At 38.8% G+C, this 13074-nt stretch overlaps 1 protein-coding gene across 1 annotated transcript in view; it reads left to right on the top strand.

Moving 5' to 3' along the window:
* Positions 1–13074, top strand: part of KCNU1 (potassium channel, subfamily U, member 1) — a 167116-nt gene that overhangs the window by 100004 nt on the left and 54038 nt on the right. Inside the window, 1 exon segment of the mRNA XM_012651091.1 lies at positions 2734–2845. Within this exon segment, the coding sequence (XP_012506545.1) occupies positions 2734–2845 (112 nt within the window).

Below are 13074 nucleotides of genomic sequence, written 5' to 3'. Positions count from 1 at the left end.
CAAAGTACTAAATTTTGTAAATAATTGCAGCAATTTACCTATTTAGTAAATTGGAGCAGATTATCTAAATATATTGGCATTATTTTCACTCATTTGAACCATGATAAGATTTCTTGAGGGAGATAGGAAAAACAGTGGAATTATTGCTATCCATATGAAAATCATATATGAGGCATTGTCTTAATGTGTCGTCCTATCACGTATGCCAGGAAAGGAAATGTTTGCCTGTTGCTGTCAAGGAAATCACTTCTTGAAAGAGAGAGAAAAATAACGAAAATGTTGGCCATGTATGGAAGGACTTTGATTTTTTTCAGTCATTCACATATGTCAGATGCCACGTCTTTTTTGGCGTCTAATGCTTTATCCAGATAGCTTCTTTAGGGTGTTCACTGGTAGGTCATAGTAAGCCATGGCAAGACATTAGCAGTTTAGCTAGAGTATTAGGCAAAAATCCATTCCTAATTTGCTTGCCTAAAATATGAAAAAATAACTACTCGCACTGTCAGCTACTACTGTCAGCTAGGGGCAAACAGATAAAAATATAAATAAGTAAAATGATTAAACTGTCTTCAAATGAAATCAGAGAAACTTCACTTGCTTATCCATCACCTTCAGGGAAGGGATTTTGTCTTCCTATTTATTCCTTTTTCCCCTCAAATATTTGAAGCAGCATTAAAAGTGGGGACAAGGACAACAGCAGATTGTCGAAACTTTTTTATCTGTTCTGTCTTGCAACCTAGTAGAGAAAACACCTTTAGACGTCCTTTTCGGTCATCAGAATTGTAGAATTTGGAGTTGAAAGGAATGGAAAGAGACTGCCTTGGGTCAATTCATCTTGACCTCCAGGTACTCAACACCCAGCCAGATACTTCACCAATCCCCACACAGGCTGCTCTTTCCAACCCTCACATACAAGCACGTACTTCCACAATTATGAAAGATTCCAGAATTATAAAAATCATTAATGTGCCTTCAGAGGAGGTTTTAAGAATGGCTCAAGGGAAGATTCAAAGCCTTAGCAACAATTTTGAAAGATTCACACACGGCACTCACCTCACCCACTTCTCCGCCCACAGCACACACCATCTGAAATGCTGATAAACGTTGGCTGGTGAGTTAGGCTTTGAGAAAGGCAAAGACTTCCCCACAGTTCTATTGATCCTAAGCCAGTTTGGACATGTTGTCTTTTACATTCCGTAACTCAGCCTCTATCACATGTCCTAAACCGGTTAGCCTTTAGAGAGTGACGGTTGGTAACACAACTAGTCCTCTCAGATTTTACTTCAGATGTTCTGTTCCCTTCTCAAGTCATACCCCCAGGGTAAAAAGGTAACCTCAAAATAAGGAAGCATCAGTCAACCTGAAAACCCCTGTCGAGCCTCCGTATGTAAGTGAAGGCTTCTGAGGATTACGGGTTGGGAGCAATCTTATACCAAACCCAGCTCCTAGCACACCTGGGTGATGCAATTACTGCTGATTTAAGCTGACAAATGACATCTCCAAAGGATGTCCTTCTTCTTCCAGAAGTGTGTTTTGACTCTGTTCATGTTTTTCTATGGATTAGAATGGTTCAGAAAGAATTACATCAAAAGAAAGATGGATAGAAAGACATTCTTGTGGCCTTTTCTGTCTGCCATTGATCAAAATGAGGTGATATGTGGGTTTAAAGCCTTGTCCCACGTGAACTCCCCATTCTGGCTAGTCTGAGTGCAGAGATGATGCTTCCATCAAGACAGTGGGTAAAGGTCATGTCTCTTTTCTCCACTTGGGTGGGCAGGGGAAGAGGAGTAGCAGTGATGACCACCCTTTGACTTTGTCCAGTTCCTTGCTAATTTCTGCTCGGACAATCTTCCCACCTCTGATCACCCAACAAGCATGTTCAGACAGGCAGATTATGCAGGATCTTTGAAGACTGAAGAGAAGCATTTAACTTCCAAAGCATTGTTTTAGAATGTGATCTTTTATCGCAATACCATGTGCCAATTCTTATTGCCTGACAACGGCTTCAACATATGGATGCAGGAAGAAGTAATGGCTTGTGTGTCACTTTGTTCCATCTTCACGCTGCTCCTTGTTGCTCATTTAATCTATTAATTTCAAACATTCTTGCATTTATCTGCATTATCACTCTTCAAAGTCATAATATTTTCCCCATTTTGCAGAAGAGAATACTATCTACTTTTGTGTGTTATTTCCAGATTTGGAAATCCACAAAAGTTTTTGAGACATATCCCCTGTAAGATCAAGATTATTCAGAAGTCAAAATTAATAATACCAGATGTTCTGAGGAAAAATTAAATAAAAGGAGGTAACATCTAAGGAGAATGAGTTGTAGCCTGAGCAGTATCATGAAAAGGAGACAAGACTTGTACAGTGATGCTTTCTTAGATCCTTAAGGTGGCTCTAGACCCTGCTATAGCAAAAAGGCTCCCCAGGTGCTGTGCTCTCGTGTGAGATGGGAGGGGTGAAGGATTAGACAGGTGCAGCAGCAACTCAACAGGTACTTACTTTAAGCATATGATATGGAATTGGAATCCTCACACATTCTCTAAGTCTGTAGATGGAAATCAAAGAGTTTGCTGCAATTCATCCTCTTAGAACTAGTCTGTGTCTAGCTGATTCCAAGCTTTTCCCTAGTCAAGGGCCTAGAAATGTCTCAGCCAAGGGGAATGGTCCAAAATCTCTTGTGAAGAGACATCATGCCAACTCACTAAGGTCGCTGTGCTCTTGCAGGGTCAAAGAAGATGAAAACTTCCCTGAAGGAATTCCTCTCTGGTGCAGAAAACCAGAATTCTCTTCCGCAACTACGTGAAAGCGCAGGTACCGTCTCAAGCTTTGCCACCAGGTAAGAGCTTCAGAGAACCTCGGTTTCCTATTGTTCCCTGAGAATCAGTGAGCAATAAAAATTTGATTTAAACAAGAATATTTGCTTTATGAGCTCCTCACCAAAATGAATTCGTCTCCACTTTCCCCATCTCATTAAGCTAAGCAAATATACCTCCTCCCACCAGTGCTCAAATCATCTATACCCATAATAACCAAAAGTTATATACCCAATTTTCTTTTGGATCACCTTTAAGGCACTCTAGAAATGTAGGTTAGAGCCAAATTTCAGCTATGCCCAAATGGCTTTTGTATTATTAATCCGACAAATTGATGAGATTGCCTTAGTATTCATATCTGCAAAATAGGGCCAATGAATCCTTCCTTCTGTGCTCTTTTCCCTACAGGTCTTTGGTGCATTAAAATCTCTGTTAACCAGAAAACAGGGTAGGAGGTGGAAGGTGATCTGCTTAGTTGGTTTTAAATAGTCAATCCAAAAGTTCTGTCATTCCAAACTTTAATGAAAATAATTCTGTAATATGTTGGCAACATTTCAGTTTAGTAGGTAAAATATACCAGGAAGATCTTTAATGATTGAGAACTGCAATTATCTAAGGGTAAATATATTGCCAATAGAGCATAGCCATTATTCTGTGGCACTACACAATGTCATGAATACTTTGTAGATTTTTTGTAATGATCGTATGAGATTAAGTGCTTAAAACACTTTGTTGGTATAACCATTATGGAATACAGTATGGAGGTTCCACAAAAATTAAAAATAGAACTGCTATGTGATCCAGGAATCCCTCTTCTGGATATTTATCCAAAGGAAATGAAGTCAGTATCTCAAAGATATTTCTGCACGCCTGTGTTCATTGTAGCTTATTCACAATAGCCAAGATATGGAAACAGCCTAAGCATCGGTCAAAAGATGAATGGACAAAGAAAATATAATAGACAGACAGACACACACATACACACTATCGAATATTATTCACTCTTAAAAAGAAGGAATTCCTGCCATTTGTAACAACATGGATGAACCTGAAAGACATTAGGCTAAGTGAAGTAAGCTAAACACAGAAGTTCTGCTTACAAATTCTGCATGATCTTGCTTATTGTGGAATGTAAAATAGTCAAATTCATAGAAACACAGAGCAGAATGGTGGTTGCCAGAGATTAGGGAGTGAGGGAATTGGGGAGATGTTGGTGAAAGGGTATATTAAAAAAAAAGCACTTTGCTTGATTCTTGGCTGCTAGTAAGTATTCACGAAATGTTCCTTATTATTGTAATTATCAATTCTTATATCCAAGAAGGATTATAAAATCAGGTTGAACATTTAATAAGTGCAGAGACTTCCAAAGATGTGTATTTTTAAATAAATCCTTTGCTTACATTTGTTTTTTATATAATTTACCTCTTTCCTTTACTGCATGGAGAACCATGCTTATGTTTGACTGAGAGTTCTGGATTGCTGGGTCTGGTTAACGGAGATTTTCCTGTAACCCTCCCCACAGGTGGGACAGGTGTCAAGTGTCTGAGCCACCAGATGTGCCACCACCTCGTGTGTACTTGCTAAGAGAAATATAAAAGTCTTGGGAGTTAGAGTTTCTGCCCTTCCTGACCTTTCTTTCCAGGATTTTATGAAACTAGGGGAGATAACCTGTGGGAAAGAATGAAGAACCAGTGGAAGGAAAGGTGGTCGGGAATTTCAGAGATTTGCATTTTGCCACACTATTTCCAATAACAAAAGAGCTACAGACTAGCACTGGGGTTTGCAGGTGTTTTTTTTTGAAAATGGTTGGTAAATAGGTGTTCATTGAGTATCCTCTACTCACTAAGCAGGCACTGTGCTTGATGCTTTTGTAAATATGGAAATTATGTTCCAACCCCCATGTAATCTAGTTCAGTAAACAAGAAGAATTCATACAAAATAATCAGAGGCCAAAGAAGGAATAAGTTCTAGTGTTCAATATAGCACAGTTGGTTGACTATAGTTAGCAGTAAAATATTGTATATTTCAAAATAGCTGTAAGAGAAGATTTGAAATGCTCTTGACACAAAGAAAAGATAAATGTTAGAGGAGATGGATATTCTAAATACCCTAACTTTATTATTACACATTTTATACATGTATCAATATATCACATGTATCCCATAAATATGTGCAAATATTATGTATCTATAAAAAATACAGGAAAGAGAAGTTAATTTTCTGCTCTGGAACTACAGGGGAGAGAAGTTTGAAAATTTCATAATAAAAAGTCTTTTAAAGTAAAAAAAAAAAAACAAAATCAATCAATCAATCGGAGGTCAAATAGTTCTGGTAGAAGGTCAGAGGAGGAAGCGGTCAATGAGGGCTGGATAGATTGTTCCGGAAAGGTTCTTGTGGGAGGTGGCATTTGGAAAGATGGGAGCTAGTGGAAATCTCAGGTCCTAGGAACAGTGTAATGTGGACAAGGGAGGGGAAGACGAGGCATCTAGCACATAGCAGCTCACCAGCCCGGCCCAACTAGAGGTGGGAATGCATGATAGAGTGCTGGGGAGAAATAACATCTCAAATTTCTCAAGAACACATTCTTGGCTTTTGGTATTGCGTATGCAAGTGTGTGTGTGTGTATGTGTGTGTGTGTGTACATTATGTTTATGTTAATGCAAAGTTGTTACAAAAACATAATTCAGATTTGAAAATTGTTTTGAGGAAAGGAAGACAACATATGTGAAGACACATGAAGTCCTCCAATCCTGTTTGTGCTTTCATTTATTCTTTCTCGTGTCTTCTCTGTGATAATAAAAGGGTTGGCAAGCCATGAATAGTCAAAGCCACAGAAAATGATCAAATGTAACTTTAGCCCTTCAGTTTCACTGGCTTTTCCTATTATTCTTTAGCACAGCTGTAAAAACAAAGTCATTTAACTTATTGGTATTTTTCCCATTGGCTTAATTCCCTTACTGTATATGTTAAATAAGGAAATGGTTTAAAGCAGGCGTCTAAGAAGAAAATTGATCCAGATGGGCTGGCCCATCTGCAAACCTATTCCATTGATCCTATGTCTGGTTTGGGGGTCCCTGAATTTGCTTTTGTCCCAGAGAGGGCCAGAGATAGTGATAGCAACCCATTGAGCTCATCGCTAAAGCTGATGCTTAATGCACTTGCATTTACTTCAAAAGCAAGGTATGTTCACATGAACTATAAAGCTTAAAAAAAACTAATGAGGGCCAGTCTCTTAGATGGTGGTATACACTTGGAGAGATAAGTGCCATTTGAGGGTGAATTTCTGCGATACTTCACCAATGGAGTTGGTTAGCTAAGGTGATTCAAATGCGGTGTTAATGGATCAATGACAGATCTTGCTCCAACTTAGTATTAAAGACTAGGATTTTGTTTGTTTGTTTGTCTTGTATGTGTTAGTTTTACAGGGCAAAGATAGCTCCAGCTAGAAAATTGGCAAACGTATGTCTTCTGTAACAATAAACAGTGATAAAATAGACTGGATGGCTTAATAGAGACTAGTAGGCATTACTGGGAAAATATAATGTATGCTATGTGCTATTTGTGATTCATTTTCGATGCACTAATAGTATTACATTCATATGCCAAAAGCAGCATAATATTATTTATAGCTTTGCTGACAATGAGCTTGATGCTTTTAAAGATGTAGTCTTCAGGCCACCAGAGGGTTTTCTGGTAAGTTCAGAAACTACTATCTTCTATTCTTAGTCCTTAAAGCACTACAGACAGCTCTAACTTATACAAAAGTTATGGTCCAATATTTCATTGTATCCCTGGTGTCATTCCTTTCCCATAGAATAAGCAGTGTTATAAATAGTAGTTAGTCTGTCAGACTAGCACACAAAAGACTACTTAATAGATGGTAGTTAAATATATATTTGTTGAATGAATAAATAAACAAACATTAACCCTATTCATTTGAGTTCTGTGTCCTTAAATCAAGGGATCATGTGATATAAGAGAGACAAGGTACGTATTTCCTCTTCCTTTTCAGGGAGAGAGTTAGATCTGTGCAATATTTTATGGTAAATGAAAAGGCAGCTCATCCACTCCTGGAGCCTTTTTGCTCTAGCCTCCAATTTCTTTATTATTCACTTTGGGTGAGCTTAGGAGAGTTCTGCACATTTTACTTGTTCCACAATTATTTACTATTCTCTGCCTCTTCTCTTTCAAAACTCACTTCTTCAGTAAAACTGCTGTAATTAGATATTAGAAAGAACAGACTTAGATACAAATAATTCTTATTATGTTGTGATTGACCAATAACACCATGAGCACACCAAATAATTCAGTCTTTTAAAAAGTAGATGTTTATAAACTCAAGTAGATATTGAAATATATCTATTCAGTGAAACAAGAAAAGGCAGAAATTTCTAAGCAGTGTATAGTAGACTTGGGTCAGGAGAGCAAACCATTTTTAATAGAAGGGTTTGTCGTCTTTGGGCATGTCAACCTCTCCAGGGACATCCTCCCTTTGGGTCTCCCTAAGTCAATTCTTACAGACCCTGTTGAAATCTAACACTTTCCCACATAACTTCCCTTCCTACTCATCTTCTTAATACCTATGAGTGAGGTAATATCAACTTTATCTTCATACACTACATGTTCTTCTTGAGATAATAAAGATCATAAGCATTATTTTTTCTTTCTTTTCCAACAACCAATCCCTTTAAAGAACTTTGGTTCTTTAAAGACCAAGTGGTCCACAGATATTAGCCATGAACAATAGTGTCTATCACAAACGTGAGCCCCAGATCACCATCCTCTCTAGTCTTTAAGCTTCAGTTTCTTCATCTGTAAAAGGGAGACAATATAAGAACCTAAATAGTAGAAATACCATTTGATCCAGCAATCCCACTACTAGGCTTCTACCTTAAGTAAAAAAAAAAAAAGACATTCTATAATAAAGACATCTGCACTCAAATGTTTATGGCAGCACAGTTCACTATTGCAAGGATGTGGAAACAACCCAAGTGCCCATCAATACATGAGTGGATTAATAAAGTGTGGTATATGTATACCGTGGAATACTACTTAACTACAAAAAACAGTGGTGACCCAGCACCTCTTATATTATCCTGGATAGAGACTGAGCTCTTCCTTCGAAGTGAAGTATCACAAGAATGGAAAACCAAGCACCACACATACTCACCATCAGATTGGTACTAACTGATCAACACTAAGGTGCTCACATGGTAGTAATACTCCTTGTGTGCTGGTCAGGTAGAAGGGGGATAGTGGGGGTGGGTAAACTCACAACTAATGGATGCGGAGGGCACTGTATGGGGGGAGGGAACATTTGTAGCCCTGGCTTGGGCGAGGCAAAGGCATTACATGTAACCAAAATATTTGTACCCCCACAGTATTCTGAAATAAAAAAATAAATAAAAATAAAATGCCTGCCTTCATGAAAAATAAACAAATAATAGAAATGTTGTGAGGATCGAATGAGAGAAGACAGAGTAAGTTCCTATGTAGTGCCTAACACATGTAAAAATATAGCAAGGGAAAACAGTTCATGTTGCTGTTGTTGTCATTGTATTTTTCATCCCCTCTGCTGTCATCTCCCTGACTCTTAGATTTCCATGTTTCTGCAGCCAGTTCAAGACCTCCCAATATTTCATTCACTGTCTACTACCATCGTCCACACATCGTCAGCCTAGAGGAGCGTAGCAACAGGGTTTTCAGTGAAGATCTGTAATGTAGTAGCTCCCACTGGTGTGGTCACTTTGCCACATCCAAGTTTGCCCATGGTTTGTCATTCTTCCACCAGAAAGCTTTTTTCCACAGCAATTCCAGCTCTGTCCTTGGCTATTTCCTGGTGCCTTCTAGTACCGCTGGTCCCATGGCAGTCTTCAGTTTCTGGGCAGATTGCAGTTCATCCAGAAGAACTGTCAGCGTAGCCTCTTCCAGGCCAGAAGCTTGCTCAGAAGTAGTGCTCTGACCAGCAGTACATACATAAATCCATCCAACAGGGAGAAGTTGTTTCTCTTCTGGCAAGCCCATTCCCAACCCTACATAATTTACGCCCAGGCATGACTCCTGAGACGTCTGTCCCTGTGACCTGTCATTTTCATGCCCCGTCCACCATACACACATACTTTATTGAATTCTGTATTCCAGATGATCCAGGATCAGAATCACCATCTTTTAGCCTCAGAGGTGTCTGAACTCCTACCAAGGGCCAGCTTCCAGAAGGGTCCATGCAGGGGCAGCAGATCAGACACGAATCACTATACACGGTTCTTCTTCTTCCTTGGCATGTTTGAACTTCCAGTAACTGGGCAGCTACTTTTTTCCTTTTTTTAAATAAATATTAAGCTTTTAAAACTATTTTCCTTCTGGATGAGGACAGACTTTTCTATTTGAGTGTAACGTGCCCCATAACTAGTAAATCAAAAGCATTCTTTCATTCATATGTGCACCTTGAGTATGCCCTTATGGTAGCGTCAATACCATATCTCCTCTAGACATCCATCTTCACTTAATAGTGCAAAGTCAACATTTCATCTTCCAGAGTTACCTTTCTCCAAGAGTCCACATGGCACTTAAGTTCTCAGTCCTATGTTGTTGTTTTTTTTTAACCTGAGATTCCAGAACTTCTAAAAGATGCTCTCCTAATTTTAATTGGATCCACAAGAATCGCTAGCAGGGGTTGTGTGTCTGCCATAAAGTTTAATAAGTATGTTGGTCAAATCTCAATACCAATATCAAAGAAAAGAGTGAAACAAAATGTATCCATATATAATTATAGGAATAGGGTAGAGCAGGAATAAAGATAAACATACACATACACATATAGAAATGATATTTTTAATCACAATGAGCCTGCGTTCCAAAGACAGATACAAGAGTTAGGGTGACAGGGAAGATGAGAATGAGAATTTGGCAAGAATGAGTAGGTGTTTTTTTTTAGACCTTCTAAATACTTCTTTTCTTGTCCTTGTTTTGTGTCTATAGGCAAAAATCCCATTTCTGAGAAGCAATGTGGCACAACCCTAGCAAAGTACCATATGTATAGTAGTAATTCATCAAGTGTGTATTGGATAAATTGATTCTTTATGTTGACAAACTACATTTTATTATTATTGCTTAAAAATAGCAGACAAAATAACTGTGGTCTTCATAAAAGCATCAGAGTGGTACTGTAGAAAACGCAATGTATCTCTTCCATCACTCTTGTCTCTCTCATCCCGTCTAGCTCAACAGGGACAAAGGCACCGTTTAAGCATCTTTGTGAATCTGTGGACAGATCTTAAAAATAACGAAGTCAGATTTTCCTAGGAATTGCAAGTATGGAAATTTCCACTGATGGGGCTGGGTGGTAAGGTGAGGAAGCCGCCTTCATGGCATAGGCATAAAAATGACAGGGGGACAACTGACCATTTGCTGAGTGTACATATTTATTTGCATTTAGTAATTAGCATGTGCATGTTTTTATTATTCAACTCATTTATAACCTCCTAAATGGCATGGATGAGACCTTGTCTGTTTAGAGTCATACATAAAAGATCAACTCAATAAGACAAGGTGAAGTCACTGTTCAGTCACTGTTTAGGCAGCTTAGTCACTGTTTCTAAGTAAAACTCTATTCGAAAACTAGGGAAATGATTTGTATAGCTTGTAAGGGAAAAAAATGTGAGGTAGACAAATTCCACAGTCTTCTCATTCAGCATTCTTTGCCCTCTGTGTGACATCTCACCGCCATCTTTCTCAGGGACTCACGGCGTCCCACTCTTATCTGAACCTTCATTACAAAAACAGAAGTGTAAAATATTAACCCTTCCAGGGACAGCTCTTCATTCATCATGGGTCAAGGCTTCAGCTAGGGAAGAAAGTCCTAACCAAGGGAATTTTAGCCATCAACCTTAAGAGGAAGTTACAATTTTAGGTGACCTCCAGCCAGGGCCTCCTGTGTACATCTAAAACCACACCTCAAAGCCTACTGTATGCTTTGGCATGTTAGTTTTTAGGTTTCAAAAAGAGTGATCCGGGAGAAGGCCACCGTCCCTATCTATGGCTTTAGAGGGGCTCTGGAAGTGGACCGTCGAGAGTCAGATCTCAGCTCTGTGATTTCCATGCCGTGTGACCATGGGGAAGTCACTGACTGTCCTGGGGCTCAGATCCTTCATCTATTAAATACATAGTACCAATAGCATAGAGTAAGCACTCAATAAATGTCAGCAACTATCACTACACAGGAGACAAGATTGTCCCACAAACTTGTCTACAGAGTCACCTCCTCAAAGCAACTTCATGCTAAAATTATATTAACATTTGCATTTGTGCTAACACCAATAGAATGAGTAGAAAAGATAGAGGACTTAGAGGTACATGTCATTTCAACTTAGATCTGGAGGTTGGCAAAGGTGCAACAAAGCTCACCTTTCATAATGAAAGAGGTAAACATTATTCCATTCTCCCCCAGAAGCAATGTGGTCCTTGCCCACTAGGAATGGTTATTTTTTCTTAGCCCTTTCTCTATGGACATGAGAACATAAGAATTCCCAGCCTATGTTAGACCCATGCTTGGTTCCTGAAGACCACACTGGCTTTGATGGTGGAAGCTAAGGACAGAACCAAATTATCTTCTTCAACTAAGCATCAAATATAAAGGCTGTTTATGCAACATGGTTATAGTTTTGACTTTTATGCAATTGTTTATAATATTTTTTGTGAACTTACCAGGAACAAGTGAGTTTCGTGTTTGTAGCAGTCCCCAAATAATTGGGAAAATCTTTCTTGCCCAGAGAGAAAAGGTATCTCTAACAAACCCCTTTCCTCTCACCTCCCTTTCTCTCCCTGTTCCCTGTTCCACAGCGGGCTGATGACTGCAAACAGTAGGCAGGCAAACCTTCAGGGTTGCTAAGTAGGCTTACAACTTAGCAGCTGTCCTCGGCACATGCGCAACTGTCAGGACAATAAAATACTATTCATTGCTTCTACCCCACAACCAATTAGGTCAGCTGTAAATATTGGAATTGCTTGGTAAACATGCTGGAAGATTGTGCTGACTTGTTAATATAAGTGAAAATGTAATTAGATTTATAACACTTTTTTCCCAAACCATAATTTACAACAACAACAACAGGAGAAAAAAAACTCTCTTGCAACCTGCTGAAATATCATTATTAAAATGCACATGAAAAGTCAATTATGCCAGAGGGAGGTATTTAAGAGAAGTGAGTTTCCATACCCTGGGATTACACCGTGGGGATTACATATTTCTTATTTATTTTTTTCCCTGAGATCTTTGCTGCTGCCAAATGAAAAGGAACAGATATTTTACTTATTTCACTCTGAAATATTGCTGCAGATGATGCTAAGAAGTAAACTAAATAACCAGGCTCCCTGGAAACCTACTCTGTTCTCCTCAAAGCCCCAGGAAAAGCTGAGTAGTCACCATTCTTTTTTATTTATAGGCCCATCTCTCCTTAAGCAATAGTCATATTCCTTAAAAGATGTGAAAATCAAATATATTTTGTAAATGCTATACTGTCTTACACTTTAAAAGAGCAGATTATTATATGGAATTCTGTGGGGGCAGTCCTTATGGAAACATAAGAAACAACCCCTCATTTTCATTTTAAAATTTGAAGTTTGCTCTACTCCCAGGATCACAGTGGGAGCACAACTCCACCCTCAGATAAGGACGGTGCAGACTAACAGGACATTCATATGTGTTAGAGCCTCAGGTCCCACCACGTGCCCTCCCTGGGCCGAGATCTTGGTGTCTGCACTTGTTGGGCTGAGCTGGGCTTCATCCTATGTAGGGCCTCTCCGTGTTGGACGAGGCTCCACCCCTCTTTCAGAGGCTGAGGTTCTAATCCCAGATCCATTCTTAACCCAGCCAGGTTGCTGCCTCTCTGCTTTGTGCTTTCCTCATAATGAACATAGGTATTATTATATCTCATCTGCATTTAAGATACCAATGGGGAAAAGCTAGTTAAAAAAAAAAATCATAAAGCAACTTGAAAGTGTGAGAGAACCTGCCATTTTCTGTATCAAACTTCTCCTGAAATGTTTAGCTTAGGTAATGGAAATACATAGTTTTTTATTTTTTGTTTATTTTTCTTTATTTTTTTTCCTTTTTTAAAAAATTTTCAGAATATTATGGGGGTGCAAATGTTTTGGTTACATGCATTTAAGATACCAATGGGGAAAAGCTAGTTAAAAAAAAAAATCATAAAGCAACTTGAAAGTGTGAGAGAACCTGCCATTTTCTGTATCAAAC

Source organism: Propithecus coquereli, unplaced genomic scaffold, assembly GCF_000956105.1.
Source record: "Propithecus coquereli isolate 6110/MARCELLA unplaced genomic scaffold, Pcoq_1.0 Scaffold349, whole genome shotgun sequence".
NCBI classification, from domain to species: Eukaryota; Metazoa; Chordata; class Mammalia; order Primates; family Indriidae; genus Propithecus; species Propithecus coquereli.
Note: the sequence above shows the minus strand (reverse complement) of the source record. Positions and strands in the feature narration are given on the sequence as shown.